An 18,227-nucleotide genomic window follows, 5' to 3' on the forward strand; every position below is an offset into this window, starting at 1 on the left:
CTTATGTCATTCATTTCTTATAATTCAGTTTTTGTGCTATTAAAAATTTTGCTTACAACCTTAGTGGAGGTTGTTGCTTCAATCAATAAGTTAAATCATCTTCCTAGCAATAATTTATTTTGTTCTAGTCTCCATTGCCACATTATTACTAGACATGAAAACCTATTTGAGAGAAACTGAATTTCTGAGAAGATAAACCATATTGAAGATACAAATTAAATTTCTCAACTCTCAGTCCAGACTACCTGACTGATTTACTGATTTATTTACCATTTCATTCATTCGTCCAACCAACATTGATTAAGGACTTCCTAAATGCCAGACAGTCTGGAAGGGGCTGTGATAAATAAGAAGAGGTCTTGTATTAGTTATCTACAGCTATGTAACAAATTGCCCTGAAACTTAGCAGATTAAAACAGCAAACTTTTACTATCTCACACAGTCTCTGAGGGTCAGAAGTCTTGGAGCAGCTTAGGTGGGTGGTTCTGGCTCAGTGTCTGTCCACGTGGTAGTACACCTGTTGGCCAGAGCTGCAGTCATCTGAAAGTTCAAATGGAGCTGAAGTTCACTTCAAAGTTCACACCATGTAGCATATCCATAGGCATGCTCACAACATAGCAGCTGGCTTTCCCCAGAGCAATGACGCAAGAGAGAGAGACTGACCACCTAGTCACAGAAGTGACATGCCATCACTTCTGCCATATTCTGTTGTCACACCAACTATCCCTAATATTAATACAATGTAGGAGTGAAGACCAGGAGAGGTAGAAATCAAGGGAGCTTTTCTTGGATGCTGTCTACCCCATGCCCACTGTCAAGGCAGAATTACTGGTTTACTTTGGGGAAGAAAACTCAGGTATAGAAATTCCCATACATACACCAAGAAAAGTTGTAACAGCAAAGAGTAACAGTAGCAGGGCTGTTTCCAGTCTGCTTCCAACTCTGCCCCAGATGGAGTACAGCCCCAGAAGAACAACCTCTCAAGCCCTGGAGCTGGTAGTCTGAACCAGCCGCTGCTCAGGTTGATTTGCCTTTCTACAAAGGTAGGTTGTTGGTCCATGCTCTGCTGCTGCTGCTAAGTCGCTTCAGTCATGTCCGACTCTGTGCGACCTTTTAGACGGCAGCTCACCAGGCTCCGCCGCCCCTGGGATTCTCCATGCAAGAACACTGGAGTGGGTTGCCATTTCCTTCTCCAATACATGAAAGTGAAAAGTGAAAGTGAAGTCTCTCAGTCGTGTCTGACTCTTAGGGACCCCATGGACCACAGCCTACCAGGCTCCTTGGTCCATGGGAGTTTCCAGGCAAGAGTACTGGAATGGGTTGCCATTGCCTTCTCTGTGGTCCATGCTCTATAAAATTCATTTATAGCTTTGCTTCAGGAATTTGTCAACTCCCCTGTGCTCTATTATAATGTAATCCAAAGCAATCTGGACAACACAGATATGCCACGGAATATCACACTGAACCCTACATTGATGATGTCATGCTAATTAGACAGGACAAGCTCAAAGCAATTATTATGCTGGAGGCCTTGGTTAAACACATGTGTTCCAGGAAGTATGAAGATTCAGGGACTGACTACTTCACTGAACAATTTAAAGACCCAGAGGATCAAGGACATACCAGAATGTCCCCTCCAAGATAAAATATAGATATTTTTCATCTTGCACCCTTTCCACAAAGAAGGAAGCACAGAGCCAGCTAGGCCTCTTTAGGTTCTGGTGGCAACATTCCACAGCTAGGAAAACTCCTCCGGTCCATTTACCAAGTGACACAGAAAATGATCGGTTTTGAGTGGGGCCAGGGTAGGAACAGGCATGACAACAACTCCAGGCCACAATGAAATCAGCTCTGCTGCTTGAGCCTTACAATTAGAAAGACCTCATGGTGCCGGAGGTTTCTGCAGTGGGCAAGGGTACAATACGAAATTTTTGGCAAACTCGAGCGGGAGAATCATGACATGGTCCCCAGGCAACTGAAACAAGGCCAAGATCGTGCCATCTGCAACAGAAAAATACATCCCCTTGAAAAGCAGCTCTTGGCATGTTACTGAGTCCTGGTAAGCTTGACCTTGGGACACCAAGCAATCATATATCCAGACCTGATCATTTTTTAGCTGGATTCTGGCAAATTCACTGAGCAATAAGCTGGATGGGCCTAGTAGTAATCAACTGTGGGATAGAAATGGACATCCAGGATCAAGCCCAAGTCGGTTTAGAGAGCAGGGTAAGTAAGAGAATCTCTTTGTTTTAGAGAATACACATTAAAGTAATTAGGAGTAAAAAAAAGAGCATCGTGTCTGCAACTTGCAGATGGGTTTTTAAAATGTGAGTATATGAGTGTGTGTGTGTGTGTGTTTAGGTACATGGAGAGAAAAAGATACAGCAAACATTATAAAACATGAACACGGGATATAGAGGAGAAGGGTGCTATTCTTGCAGCTTTTCTGTAAGTTTGAAGTTACATCAAAACAAAATGTTTAAAACATTATGTGCTTAGGTACCAAATTCAGAATACGCAAAAGGGTACATAGTAAAAAGGTGTCGCTATCTTATTGCTGTCCTGGAGTGAATAACTTTTCCTTCCCAGAGGCTATTGCCACATTCTGGCTTCCCAGGTGGCTCAGTGGTAAAGAATCCACCTGCCAATGCAGGGGATGCAGGTTTGATCCCTGGGTCAGGAAGATCCCCTAGAGAAGAAAATGGCAACTCACTCCGGTGTTCTTGCCTGGGAAATCCCACAGACAGAGGAGCCTGGTGGGCTTCAGTCCACGGGGTCACAAGAGTCAGACACGACATAGCAACTAAAACAACAACAAAAACAACAAATTGCTGCATACAGAGCACCTATTTTTTCTCCTAGTTTTACACAAGTGATAGAATAATAACCACAATTCTTCACATTGTTTTTTTCACTCATCAATCAATCTTAATATATGAGTATATATGGGCTGTTTCATTCTTTTTTAGTGGTTGCATAATAATCCATTAAATGTACATCTATACATTTATTTAACCAGTCTCTTTTAAGCAGTTCATTATTTCCAACAAAGAAACAGTAAGTTTCCTTAATCAGACATTATTTCAAATGTCAATATCTCAGGTGATTTCTAAGAAATAGCTTTGCTAGGTTTGTGAATTTGCAGTTTTGATAACTATTACCAAAGTACTCTGTATAATGGTTGTGTCAATTTTCATTCAATAACGATAACATTCTCATGCCCCTCACTAATTACAATGTGTAATTAAACTTTTTGATATTTGCTGATGTGATATGTATATCATTATAGTTTTAATTTGTATTTCTTTGATTTGGAATAAAGTCAAATGTGTTTTATATTTATTTACATACTTATATTTCCTATTCTGTGTATGGATTTCCCCAGTGACTCAGATGGTAAGGAATCTGTCTGCAATGCAGGAGACCTAGGTTCAATCCCTGGGTTGAGAAGATCCCCATGGGGAAGGGAATGACAACCCACTCCAGTATTCTTGCCTGGAGAATCCTAAGGACAGAGGAGCCTGGCGGGCTACAGTCCATGCGGTCATAAAGAGTAGGACGTGACTGAGTGACTAACCCATTCTATGAACTCCTCACATTCTTCTCTTTTTCCCTTTATACTTGTAGGTACCCCCCTTAGCTTTACTGAAGTAGAACTGACAAATAAAATTGTGTATATTTAACATGTACAATGAGATGATTTGGTATATGTATACATTGTGAAATTATCACCACATTCAGGTGATGAGCATACTTAAGATCTACTCTCTCAATAAATTTCAAATATACAATATTTTATGATTATAGTCACCAAGCTGTACATTAGATCCACAGAGTTTATTCATCTTTTCTTTTCACTGTTCATCTTTTAACTGAAACTTTGTGCCCTTTGACCAGCATCTCCCCTTTTTTCCCTGTCCCTCAGCTTCTGGTAACCACCATTCTACTCTCTGTTTCTATGTTTGACTTTTTTTTTTTTTTAATTCCAAATGTAAGTGAGATCATGCAGTATTTATCTGGTTCATATCACTTAACACAATGTCCTCTAGGTTCATCCATGCTGTTGCAAATGACAGAATTTCTTTCTCGTGGTTGAGTTATATTTTATTGCCATGTGTGAGTATGTGTTTGAGTGTATAATCTTTATTCATTCGTCTAGTTGATAAAATAATTAGGTTCCATCTCTGGGCCATGGTGAATGATGCTGCAATAAAGGTGGTAGTGCAAATATATCCTCAAGATACTGATTTTGTTTCCTTCATATATATTTCCAGAAGTGAGATTGCTGAATAATATGGTGGTTCTATTTTTAAATTTCTGGGGAATCTGAGTACAGTTTCCATAATGACTGTCCAATTTACTTTCCCATCAACAGTGTACAAATGTTCCTTTTCTCCACATCTTCACCAACACTTGTTATCTTTTGTCTCTTTGATAATAGCCATCCTAATCGGTGATAACTCATTGTGGTTCTAATTTGTATTTCACTCATGATTCGTGATGCTGCGCACCATTTCATGTAGGTGTTAGGTATTTGTACGTCTTCTTTGGGGAAAATATCTGTTTGGGTCCTTTCACAATTTTTAATTGGATTATTTGTTTTTTGCTATTGAGTTGTATAAGTTCTTTATATATTTTAGATATTAACCCCTGTCAGACGTATGCAAATATTTTTTCCTGTTCAGCAGGATGCCTCTTTATTTGTTGATTGTTTCTTTTGCTGATGAAGCTTTTAGCTTGATGTTTTCCCAGCTTCATTTTTGCCTTTGTTGCCATTGATTTTGGTTTCATATCTAAAAAATCATTGCCAACACTGTCAAGAAGCATTTTCCCTGTGTTTTCTTCTAGTGGTGTAAGGTGGGTCCAGTTTCATTCTTTTGTATATACACATCCAGGTTTCCCAACAGTGTTTACTGAAGGGACTATCCTTTCCCCACTGGATGTAGTTGGTACCCTTGTCAAAGCTTAGTTGATCATATATTCTGGGCTCTCTGTTCTGTCCCCTTGGTCTCTTTGAAAAACTTCTTTGAAGTTTTTCTCTTGCATTATATATCTTTTTTCCTTATTGATTTGTAGGAGTTATTTGCATACTAAGGAAAGTATACCTCCATCTGTGATAAGTTATATAATTATTCCCAGTTTATTTTTTTTTGGTATGTATGCTTTGCTGTGCAGGTTTTCAAAAAGATTATGTATTAAATAGTTGAATTTATCAATTCTTTCTCTGTTATAGTTTCTGAGTATTGTATTACACTTAGAAAAAAAAAAACCTTCCTTAAGATATCCTTTGATATCTTCTAACACTTTTATCCTTTGTGTTAAACCTTTTATCCATTTGGAACTTATTTTGGTGTTAGATGTGAGGAGTGAGTAGAGGGTTTGCCACTTGTCCCAATACCACTCTTGAATTATTGAGTCTTAAAATCTACAATGAACATTGCATTTTAAATGAGTCAGCGCCAAAGTATTGGAGTTTGAGCTTCAACATCAGTCCTTCCAACGAACACCCAGGACTGATGTCCTTTAGGATGGACTGGCTGGATCTCCTTGCAGTCCAAGGGACTCTCAAGAGTCTTTTCCAATACTACAGTCCAAAAGCATCAATTCTTTCAGGCTCAGCTTTCTTTATAGTCTAACTCTCACATCCATACATGACTACTGGAAAAACCACAGCCTTGACCAGATGGACCTTTGTTGACAAAGTAATGTCTCTGCTTTTTAGTATGCTGTCTAGGTTGGTCATAACTTTCCTTCCAAGGAGTAAGCGTCTTAAATTTCATGGCTGCAGTCACCATCTGCAGTGATTTCAGAGCCCTGAAAAATAAAGTCTGCCACTGTTTCCCCATCTATGCCATGAAGTGATGGGACCAGATGCCATGATCTTAGTTTTCTGAATGTTGAGCTTTAAGCCAATTTTTTCACTCTCCTCTTTCACTTTCATCAAGAGGTTCTTTAGTTTTTCTTCACTTTCTGCCATGAGTGGTGTCATCTTCATATCTGAGGTTATTGATATTTCTCCCAGCAATCTTGATTCCAACTTGTGCTTCCTCCAGCCCAGCATTTCTCATAATGTACTCTGCATGTAAGTTAAATAAGCAAGGTGACAATACACAGCCTTGACATACTCCTTTTCCTATTTGGAACCAGTCTGTTGTTTCATGTCCAGTTCTAAGTGTTGCTTTCTGACCTGCATACAGGCTTGGATAGTAGTTTTAAAAATTCATTTATTTCTTTCTTTTAATCTTTACTAATGACTTAATTTTGCTCTGTATTTTTTTCTAACCCTTGAATAGGATGGCTTGCTTTCATTATAATCTTCCTATAATCGTGGATTTTAGCTATCTCAAATAAGCATCTATATGTAGTCTTTTCAGTACTTTTATTTTCTAGATATTCTTCATTTCGGTTCTGACTTCCTCTTTTCAACGATTAAAACACTTTTCTAAAAGTTCGGGTTGTTTTAAATTTTAGCTAATTATCTTATTTTAACCGTTCTCGAGACCACTAGAGAATTTTATCTTGCTCCCACTCCATTTGACTTTTTTCCCTGACTCTGCCTCGCCAGCTTCCGTGCGGTTTTAATAATAAAGGTCAGGAGGAGGGTTCCAGAACCAAGGAACGCCGAGGTCCAAGGGAAGGGACAGCAAGCCGGATTCCAGAGAAACTGAGGACGCAGCTAATCCCTCCACGAACTGGTGCAAAGGGCGGAGAAGCGGGGACCACACCCCCGCGGCGCGAGACCCGACTGGCCAATCGCCGCCCCCAAGCCCTGCTCTGTTCTTTGATTGGTTTTGGTGGAGACGCCCCCACCACGCCTCGGTCTGCCTACTGCTTGGCTTTGACTTGTACGGTGGCCGGCGGAGGACAAGAGGGCTGCGCAGCTGCGACAAGTTTATGTAGGGAGGGGGTCGCAGCTCGTAGCTTAAGGCGTCAGAGAGCTACGCGGCTGAGGGACATGTCGGCGGCCTCTTTGGTGTCGGTGCTGCTCGTGGCGGCGGAGAGGCACCGGTGGCAGCGAGTCCCGCGCTTGCTGCTGCCGCCGAGGTAACGGCGGGTGGAGGGGCGGTGGATCTTTGTCGCGCCCGGAAGTGAATGGACTCGTGCGCGCTGTGAGAGGCGCAGAGGAACCAAGGGTCGAGGGAGAGGAAGGACAGAAGAAAAATTCTAGCCCATCCCGGGAGGATTCCCTTCTTTTTCCCTTCCACACATCCACCCTTCAGCCTTCTGCCCATTTTGGAGGGGGTGGAGCTGGGCCTGCCATCTCCATGCTCCCCTCGCCACAGGGGCAAGAAAAACGCTTGTGCGGCTGCTAACCATTCACACTGGGCTTTCACTGCTTGCAGTCTGTGGCGAGCTTTGTTATAATCCCTCTTCTGGTGAAGTCCGAAGGAGCCAACGACTTGCCCTAGATTGCACTGCAGCTGTGTGTGTTGGTTGCTCAGTCGTGTCCGACTCTCAGTAAGAAATGGCGCCAAGATGCTAAGGGCTCTTGGAGTTCTTCCCCTTCCCTGAGATAAATCAAGTTAACAACAGCAAATTTATCGTCCAGAGGGCTGATAGGTTTTGTCAACAGCTTGGTACATATCAGATATGACTCACTCTAGCTAACCTGACTGCTGATGAGTTTCAGGTTTTAAGCTTTGGCGCTTATGGTAAAGAACCCACCTGCCAATGCATGATCCCTGGTGGGGAATATCCCCTGGAGGAGGGCACTGGCAACCCACTCCAGTATTCTTGCCTGGAGAATCCCATGGACAGAGGAGCCTGGCAGGCTACAGGCCATCGGATCTCAGAGTTGGACGCGACTGAAGCGACTTAGCACGCACCCACGACAATAACTCTGGCAGTGAAGATACCCCCAGGTTTCCAGATAGCAGGCTTCTTTAACTTCCTTTGCCTTCTCTTCGCACCTCCTCTGCTTCCTCCTCGTTTATCATTCTGGAAAGATAGTATAGTTTAAGGGCACAGACTCGATGCAGTCAGAGTTCTGGGGATTCAGTTTGCTCTTCACTGGGTGTGTGAGTAATCTTGGGCAAGTTACCTACTTCAGTGCATCAGTTTCTTTAGGAGGAGATGATGATACTATCCCTAGAAGAGACAACACTAGTATCTTGGACTATGTTTATTAAATGAATTAACATTAATGTGAAGAGGCTTAAATAGAATAAATAGAATTAGAACTATTTATTCTTAAATATAATCTGATGCATATGAATCAATCCATAGAAGTAGCCTTTGCAGACTCAATGATTTAAGTCTCAAGTTTTTTTGTTTTCTTTTATTGTCCCAAAGTTATTGTATATATGTAGATTTTCAGTTATTTAATTGTGTAGGACTAGCCCCAGAGTAAAATATGATGGTGAAAGCAATATTAGTGCTCTTGTCTTTCTCCTGATTTTTTCTTAAGTTTCCAGGGCTCTTCAGGATACTATACAGACTCATTTTCTCTTACTTCTCTCTACCTCTCAAATTTTTAGGTATTAGGTATCTATTCTCAAATAGTTGTCACCCTGGAAAATGTTAGAGTTGTTAATGGCATGCAGAACTAAAATCTTATCAGTATATAGGGTGTTTACATGTCTTTTTTTTTTTTTTAAGAATTGGGATTTCATTCTAAGTGACAGAGGGAAACAACTGGAGGAGGAATTGAGCAGGGAGTGCCATGATCTGATTTATTTGTTATTTGTAAAGATTTTATTTCAGTTTTTAAAAAATATTTATTTGGCTGGGCCAGGTCTTCGTTGCATCATGCAGAATCTTTTAGTTGGAGCATGCGGAATCTAGTTCCCTGACCAGGGATCAAACCCAGGCCTATATTGAGAGCGCCAAGGCTTAGCCACTGAACCACCAAGGAAGTCCTTCTTTACATATCTTTTTTTTTTTTTTTTTTCAGTTGGAGGCTAATTTACAATATTGTGGTGGTTTTTGCCATACATTCACATGAATAAGCCATGGCTATACATTTACATATCTTTTTATGTTATGATTTTGTAGTAACTCAGAAAAGAAATCTAGTCTAGTGTAGAATTTTTTAAATGCGGATAAACTAGTGTAGAAATTCTTGAATCAGGGTACAATAATCTCATGAAGGCAACTTCTTAATGTTTTTTAAAGCATTTTAAATTGTAAATGGTCAAAAATGGAGTAGACCAGTCAGAATGTTGTTGGGATAGAAGATTATAGTTAAAGTGATGTGTGTGAGGTCTACACTGGAAAATGGCAGAAGAAGACTTTAGTTCAGCAATGTCCTTAAAACAGAATCAGAGTCTTAGCTGGATTTATCAAAAAATTGCAATTTTATAGACACTTGTCCCGGAGAAGGCAATGGCACCCCACTCTAGTACTCTTGCCTGGAAAATCCCATGGACAGAAGAGCCTGGTAGGCTGCAGTCCATGGGGTCGCTAGGGTCAGACACGACTAAACGACTTCACTTTCACTTTTCGCTTTCCTGCATTGAAGAAGGAAATGGCAACCCACTCCAGTGTTCTTGCCTGGAGAATCCCAGGGACGGGGGAGCCTGGTGGGCTGCCGTCTATGGGGTCGCACAGAGTCGGACTCGACTGTAATGACTTAGCAGCAGACACTTGTCCAGGACAGGCCTTGAATCTTATCAGTAAACCTATCTGAAGACTGTGATAGGAAGAGACTTGGATCCTGTCCTCACCACTGAAGCTCAAGAAAGCTGTCAGGTGATTGGAAAGATGTGGGAAGGCAGTAACCTCCTGAGAAATGGTCTTGTGGAACTCAAGTGCCGAAGCTATGGATCTTCCCAGGAGCCCTTTGTGGATGTCAGCTTTTGACTGAGTGTGCATCAGAGGGCAATGAGTGTCTGGTCCTCCACTCTAACAATCTAGCCTCCTGCATCTCTGCTCCAGTGAAAGGCTAGTCCTGTTCAATTACATTTCTATATATACTATTGATACATGTATATGTTACACATGTGAGTTATGCAGTATCTATAATCAGTTCAGTTCAGTTACTCAGTCGTGTCTGACTCTTTGTGACCCCATGGACTGCAGCACGCCAGGCTTCCTTGTCCATCACCAACTCCCAGAGCCTACTCAAACTCATGTCCATCGAGTCGGTGATGCCATCCAGCCATCTCATCCTCTGTCGTCTCCTCCTCCTCCTGCGCCCAATCCCTCCCACCATCAGGGTCTTTTCCAGTGAGTCAACTCTTCGCATGAGGTGGCCAAGGTATTGGAGTTTCAGCTTCAGCATCAGTCCTTCCAGTGAACACCCAGGACTGATTTCCTTTAGGATGGACTCGTTGGATTTCCTTGCAGTCCAAGGGTATTCTTTTTAACCGACAGCTAATAGGCATTGTATGAATCTGGCCTGCTTTCTATCAGTTCTTGGTTGGTTTCAATGTTAAGTTACTGTATCAATAGGTATGGTAGAACTTAAAGTTGTTAGACATTACAACTGGTTAAGATACAAATTATTAGGCTCCCTGCTTCTCCATTTCTTATATATGTAAAAATTGTTTCTTGAGAGAGTGAAAAAATCTTAGATGTTAATTACCATTGTTGGTGGCTCTGCAAAGCTCAACCCCTCCTACAAAATCTTTTTCCTTAGTATTTTTTTTTTTAGTGGGGAGTAATGAAAAAAAGATTGAGAAACACTGATGTAAGTGACTTGCTTGGTGTCACCAGCACTCTTTCTACTGCCTTTGCTCAGCTCGTTCCCTTTATTTCTCTGGGCTTAGCTGTGCAAACCTGTCTTACCAGAGGAGTGAATTAGATCAGTATTTTTCCAACTGTAGTTTGATCAATGTTTTATTTAATAAAATGGAATAGAACAGGAACTACTGAAACATAGGGAAATTTTTCTTTCTTGAAACTTCTGTGTTTGTATTGGATTGTAAAGTTGAACATAGTTTTTACTTTGGGTTCTAGTGAAAAGAGTTCGGGAAAAAAGCTGAACTGGATGATCTTGAAGTACCTTAGCTTTCGAATTGTCTCTAACTCCAGGCTCTCTTGCCAGACTCAGGAGTGAGCAGAGCAGGTTAGGTGGTCTGGTCAAGGACATGGAGTGCCAGGGAAATCAGTCAGAACGGTAATTTTTAATTTCTATATTTGTTTTCTTCCTACAAAGAAAATCTTATTAAATCATGCTGTAGGCTTTAAATTTAACTAAGGTCTTATCTGGACTTGATTTCAAGTTTTAAAAAATTGAGATTCTTCTGAAAAAGCAATGACAGATCTTATATATCCTGTTTAATTGTAATTCCATTTGGATTCATTTTATAGGGGATGGGCTTGGAAGCAAAGAACAAGGAAGTATGCAACAACCACAGGTACTGACAGTGTCTTCTGTTTGGCTTTGTTTCAGATTGTGAAGAAAAGGAAAGGTTTAATTATTTAATGTGTGCATAATAGATTTTTTTATATACTTAACTCACACTGCTGTGTACAGAGGGATAGAGGCAATGGAGCAGAGTGACGAAGAGCTTCACTCATTGTGGAGTGAAGCTAACCTGGGTTCAAATCCTGGAGCTACCATTTCTTTTAGCTGAATTGTTAGCCCAAGTTTGTGTGCCCCACAGACAGTGAGGCCAAATAAACCAAAACATTGAAGTCTGGAGCAGAGAAAGGTTTTCAGCACAACATCTTTAGAAGTCAGGTGAGGGAGATGGGTCTCAGGATATGTGATGAGCTTGTGCACAAGTCTCTGATTGGCTGATGGTGAGGAAACAGGGTGATGTCACAGGGTGATGTCACATTATCAGTCCTTAGGCTCTAGGAGGCCTGGGGTTATGTACTCATGGTCACCAAGTAGTTAACCAGTCCCCCACCTATACTGAGGGACAACTATATTTTGCATTCTCATTCCTTAATTCCCCAGTAATATTTGTATATGGTTTTCATGGTATTTTAAACAGGACAAAACATTTCCAAGGTCCTCATTGCAAACAGAGGAGAAATTGCCTGCAGGGTGATACGGACAGCCAAAAAAATGGGTGTACAGTCTGTGGCTGTTTATAGTGAGGCCGACAGGAATTCCATGCATGTTGACATGGTACGTTTTTAAAAACCAGAAGTCAAATTTTGTAAGTGACTGTTACTTGTTTATTGTGTCAGTATTTTACTTCTTGGTTGACAGTTTATATTTGCTAGTGTTAACAGTGTCTAAGTAGGTAAGTTCAATCTGCTCAGTGATAATTTTTCTTGGTAACCAAACATAACACCAGTGGGACTAAACCATGTGCTTAGTGGTGCAGTTGACTGGTAGGCAAGGTCCTGTTTCATCAAGGGTTGGTTCAGAGAGTGCAGCTGACCCACAGATCCCACTGTCGGTGGCGCACGTCCAGATCCTCGATTTCCCAGGACTGAGGTCAGCCTTCGCAACTGCCACTTACTGGCCAAGGGATCTTGGGCAACTCAGTGTTTCTGAGCCTTGACTTAACTGTAAATTATAACTGAAAGGACCTTACTCCCCTGAGGTTTGTGATTGTTATTAGTTACTAACACCAGACAGAACCCAACCATGGATGAACTTAGGTACTGGCCTTCTTTCTGGCTGCAGCAAGACTTCAAAGACTGACAGAAATTCCTGGTGACCTGCTTTACCTGGGTTTTCACACTGCACAGCAGGCCCATGCAGCTCTCTGGCCACTTTCCTCTCAGATTCTATCTAGAACCCATTTTGCTCCATTTCGGCCTCTGAGTCTCCACCTACCATGTGTTCTCACCTGATCCCAATTCACAGAGGACGTAGGACTGAGCTTCCTGCCGCAGAACCCACTCACTGCATCTGGATCTGTCCTCTTCCCATTCAAGGCCAGTTGTCTTCCTGTGCTCTGGAATCCTTCTGTCTCCTACCAAGAATCTTCCAATTTCTCCTTTTCTCACTGTGCACTCTTACTCTAGATTGTATCATCAACTTCTTTGGTAAAAACTTTCAAAAGTGAGTTTCTAGCCCACCCTACCTTTTGAATGTGATTCATGTCTGTCCAGCTCCCCCTGGATGGGCACCAAACCAGTGTGTCTGAAATTGAACTCATCACCTTTCATCTTTTCTGAAGCTGCTTTTCTTACAGACTTCCTTAACCCAGTAGATCGCAGTACCATTGCTTATAAGAATAATAATGCCAGAGATTTGGGGGTTATTTGAATATCTCCCATCCTCATCCCCAGTCTACATCATTCTCCCTCTCCCATCCAGACAATCCCCAGTTGTTGTTAATTCTGCTTCTCAAACATTTCTTTCCACTTCTGTGTGCCCTCTACCACCTGCGCCTTAAGTCAGAACCACTGTCATCCTCCCCGGTCAGATGCTGTACCCTCCTTGTACGTGGTTTGCCTACTTCTACTCTTGACCCCCTCCCACAATATTTTCTACACTCCAGCCAGATTGATAGCTTGAAAAGCAGATTTCCATGTTACTCCTATGCAAGATGGATACTATTCAGTGCTGGTTAACGTGGTTAGAAATTAATTTGCTGATAGAAATATATATTAATGACACCATTTCAAAGGGTGATTAACCAGGAGTGATTAAAATGTCATGTCTTTCACCCAACCCTGCAAACACTCCTCTAGATCTCCGCCCAGAGATACACTCATACATGTGCCCCCGGAGTCATGTACAAGATGTTGCTGGCACCCATTTGCCATTATGGCTTGAATGTCTGTTAAGAGGTACCTGATTAAATGAACTAAGTTACCTCCCTACTGTGGAACTTTATGCAATTGTTTCAAAAAAATGAGGTAGACATGTGTACTAGCAAGGAAAGATGTACTGTTAATGAAAAAAGGAATTGCAGACAGTGACTCTAGAGTTTAACCCTATTTGTGTAAAAGCAAAAACTAAAACTGTTGTATGGTTATATAAATATGTTCAAATAAATAGGAATGTGGAAATGGAAAGATATGTCCCAAACTGATCACAGAGGTAACTTCTGGTCTGCTTCAAGAGATGCTATGATTATGTGACAGTTTTAAGGGACAGTATAAAATAGTTCACAAATGTATAGAAGGAGTATTATCATACTGTAATAATGATAAAACTTCAGGAAACTTTGTAATTTTATTTCTTGCTGTATATATCTGTTGTATATTTTGTCTGTTTTCAAACTGCGTTTTTGGCATTAACTACATTTAAGGTTACTCTTGTTGCTAATAATAATGCTGTGACTAATGCCTCTTCCTTCCTAACCCAGAGCACTTTAATTTCACTCTGTGTGTTTTATTCATAAAAAGTCAAGTTTTGGGTATCTCATGCAAAAGATTCCAAACTGGCTAATTTTGGTAACATAGACATGAGCTGCTGCTGCTTTCTCAGTTCTTGCGTTGTCCTTAGGCAGCCAGCAGTTCTGTACAGTGTATGCATGGCTCCTAGCTGTGTGGTCTGTTAAGCCTGTAATATTCCTTCCACAGGCAGATGAAGCCTATCTCATCGGCCCTGCTCCCTCTCAGCAGAGCTACCTTTCTATGGAAAAAATCATTCAAGTGGCCAAGATCTCTGCCGCACAGGTAATAGAATCATGAAGAAATCTTCATTGCAAGAGGAATAAGTTTTGTACAGTTTACACAAAGTTATTTATTATTTATAGAACTTGTTCTCTCTTTTTAACTATTCCTAAGGTTTTTATATTTGATTATGGGGTTGTTCACTTCATGGGAAATAGATGGGAAAACAGTGGAAACAATGTCAGACTTTATTTTTGGGGGCTCCAAAATCACTGCAAATGGTGATTGCAGCCATGAAATTAAAAGGCTCTTACTCCTTGGAAGGAAAGTTATGACAAACCTAGATAGCATATTCAAAAGCAGAGACATTACTTTGCCATCAAAGGTCCATTTAGTCAAGGCTATGGTTTTTCCAGTAGTCACGTATGGATGTGAGAGTTGGACTGTGAAGAAAGCTGAGCACCGAAGAATTGATGCTTTTGAACTGTGGTGTTGGAGAAGACTCTTGAGAGTCCCGTGGACTGCAAGGAGATCCAACCAGTCCATTCTAAAGGAGATCAGTCCTGGGTGTTCATTGGAAGGGCTGATACTGAAGCTGAAACTCCAAAACTTTGGCCATCTCATGCGAAGAGTTGACTCATTGGAAAAGACCCTGATGCTGGGAGGGATTGGGGGCCCGAGGGGAAGGGGATGACAGAGGATGAGATGGCTGGATGGCATCACTGACTCGATAGACATGAGTTTGAGTGAACTCTGGGAGTTGGTGATGGACACGGAGGCCTGGCATGCTGCAATTCATGGGGTTGCAAAGAGTCGGACACGACTGAGCGACTGAACTGAAATGAATGGGGTTGTTATTGTAAACAAGACGTGTCCCTTCTCACTCATCAGCCAGTCTACCTTCTTACTGAATCCTGTGCTTTAAATCTTTAGATGTAAAAGCTTTAGATCTTCGGGGAAACAGGTAGAGGGAGGTTTTAATTACATATTTAAGAGGGAGATCCTCTGTCTTCCAAGAAATCCTCTATCTTCTGAGACAGGTCCTAGGAACATCAGATTCTTAGGGAGATTTCTCCCTAAGAAAGAATTAGATGTTGGTCTAAATTATAAGGAAAAGTAGAATCAAAAAAGGAATCTTTTTCCCTCTTGACTTCCCAGTCTCATTCCAGGGCCCTGCTCCCTGGTTTTTCAACATCTCAGGCTCAAAACTTAACTGCTATTACATCTCTCATCCTTCAAAATAAAACAGGAGCCAACTCGTATTGAATCTTTCTATGAATTGTCTCCAGAAGTTCTTTTTAATCACACAGCCAGTCCTTACAATCTCTTATCTGGATTTTCTGATTCTCATCTGATTTCCTTGCTTCTAAATACCCTGCCCATCCAATGAGTTGTGCTAGGCAGATAACTGCTAGCACTTGCTTTTACTGTAAGACAGGTGTTTCCTAAACACTTGTTTTATCAATACCGCCTACTCTTTATTTTTTTCTCAATAACTTGCCCCCTGTCTCATCCTATTCCCCAGTGAGTAAATCTCCAGTGCTTACAAGGTAAAGTTCAAACTCTTCAGCCTAGCATTTGAGTGTTTCCAGTATTTATCAAAACTTACCTGTCATCACCAGTTCTTTATTATGGCTACAGTGAACTTTTCTCCATCTTTACACATCATGCTTATTTCCCTGAGCATTTGCTTATATTGTTCTATGTGCCTAAAGTACTCTTTTATTTGCTCAGCAAGCATTATTTGGTCTTCTGCTTTGTGCCAGCTTCTAAGTATGAATGCAGCAATGACTAAGAGTTTATACCCTGTGTCTAAAGCTACACTCTGGTAGTTGAGGCAGAAAATAATGAAACCAGTTCATTTCAGTTCAGCCGTTCAGTCATGTCTGACTCTTTGTGACCCCATGGACCGCAAAACGCCATGCCTCCCTGTCCATCACCAACTCCCAGAGTTTACTCAAGCTCATGACCATCAAGTCAGTGATGCCATCCAACCATATCATCCTCTGTCATCCCCTTCTCCTCCCACCTTCAATCTTTCCTAGCATCAGGGTCTTTTCCAATGAGTCAGTTCTTCGCATCAGGTGGCCAAAGTATTGGAGTTTCAGTTTCAGCATCAGTCATTTCAATGAATATTCAGGACTGATTTCCTTTAGGATGGACTGGTTGGATCTCTTTGCAGTTTAAGGGACTCTCAAGAGTCTTCTCCAACATCACAGTTCAAAGCATCAATTCTTCAGCGCTCAGCTTTCTTTATGGTCCAACTCTCACATCCATACATGACAAAAACTATAGCTTTGACTAGATGGACCTTTGGTGGCAACGTAATGTCTCTGCTTTTTAATATGCTGTCTAAGTTGGTCATAACTTTTCTTCTAATAAGCAGGCATCTTTTAATTTCATGGCTGCAGTCACCATCTGCAGTAATTTTGGAGCCCATGAAAATAAAATCTGTCACTGTTTCCATTGTTTCCCCATCTATTTGTCATGAAGTGATGGGACCAGATGCCATGATCTTCGTTTTCTGAATGTTGAGCTTTAAGCCAACTTTTTCACTCTCCTCTTTCACTTTCATCAAGAGGCTTTTTAGTTGCTCTTCACTTTCTGCCATAAGGGTGGTGTCGTCTGCACATCTGAGGTTATTGACATTTCTCCCAGAAATCTTGATTCCAGCTTGTGCTTCATCCAGCCCAGTGTTTCTCATGATGTACTCTGCATATAAGTTAAATAAGCAGGGTGACAATATATTCCTTTTCCTATTTGGAACCAGTCTGTTGATCCATGTCCAGTTCTAACTGTTGCTTCCTGACCTGCGTATAGGTTTCTCAAGAGGCAGGTCAGGTGGTCTGGCATTCCCATCTTTTTTAGAATTTTCCACAGTTTATTGTGATCCACACAGTCAAAGGTTTTGGCATAGTTAATAAAGCACAACTAAATGTTTTTCTGGAACTCTCTTGCTTTTTTGATAATCCAGCAGATGTTGGCAATTTGATCTCTGGTTCCTCTGCCTTTTCTAAATCCAGCTTGAATATCTGGAAGTTCACAGTTCACATACTGTTGAAGCCTGGCTTGGAGAATTTTGAGCATTACTTTACTAGTGTGTAAGATCAGTGCAATTGTGCAGTTTGAGCATTCTTTGGCATTGCCTTTCTTTGGGATCAGAATGAAAACTGACCTTTTCCAGTCCTGTGGCCACTGCTGAGTTTTCCAAATTTGCTGGCATATCAAGTGCAGCACTTTCACAGCATCATCTTTCAGGATTTGAAATAGCTCAACTGAATTCCATCTCCTCCACTAGCTTTGTTCATAGTGATGCCTCCTGAGGCCCACTTGACTTCGCATTCCAGGATGTCTGGCTCTAGGTGAGTGATCACACCATAGTGATTATCTGGGTTGTAAGATCTTTTTTGTATAGTTCTTCTGTGTATTCTTGCCACCTCTTCTTAATATCTTCTGCTTCTGTTAGGTCCATACCATTTCTGTCCTTTATTGTGCCCATCTTTGCATGAAATGTTCCCTTCAGTTCAGTCAGTTCAGTCGCTCAGTCGTGTCCGACTCTTTGCGACCCCATGAATTGCAGCACGCCAGGCCTCCCTGTCCATCACCAACTCCTGGAGTTCACTCAGACTCACGTCCATCGAGTCAGTGATGCCATCCAGCCATCTCATCCTCTGTCATCCCCTTCTCCTCCTGCCCCCAATCCCTCCCAGCATCAGAGTCTTTTCCAATGAGTCAACTCTTCGCATGAGGTGGCCAGAGTACCAGAGTTTCAGCTTTATCATCATTCCTTCCAAACACCCAGGGCTGATCTC

General features: G+C 41.5%; 1 protein-coding gene across 3 annotated transcripts in view; it reads left to right on the forward strand.

The window, feature by feature from the left end:
- The first annotated feature begins 6,837 nt into the window (after nt 1-6,837).
- The window catches only part of MCCC1 (methylcrotonyl-CoA carboxylase subunit 1), a 58,912-nt gene continuing 47,522 nt past the window's right edge, over nt 6,838-18,227 (forward strand). The window contains exons 1-4 of one of the 3 annotated variants that reach the window (XM_019959114.2): nt 6,838-7,044; nt 11,254-11,300; nt 11,886-12,022; nt 14,383-14,478. In XM_019959114.2, coding sequence (XP_019814673.2) covers nt 6,956-7,044; nt 11,254-11,300; nt 11,886-12,022; nt 14,383-14,478 — 369 coding nt within the window. In that variant the 5' untranslated portion in view covers nt 6,838-6,955. The remainder of the gene's footprint in view (nt 7,045-11,253; nt 11,301-11,885; nt 12,023-14,382; nt 14,479-18,227) is intronic. The other 2 variants (XM_019959120.2, XM_070791266.1) reach the window with 2 other exon arrangements.

This window comes from Bos indicus, chromosome 1 (genome assembly GCF_029378745.1).
Source record: "Bos indicus isolate NIAB-ARS_2022 breed Sahiwal x Tharparkar chromosome 1, NIAB-ARS_B.indTharparkar_mat_pri_1.0, whole genome shotgun sequence".
Lineage (NCBI taxonomy): Eukaryota > Metazoa > Chordata > Mammalia > Artiodactyla > Bovidae > Bos > Bos indicus.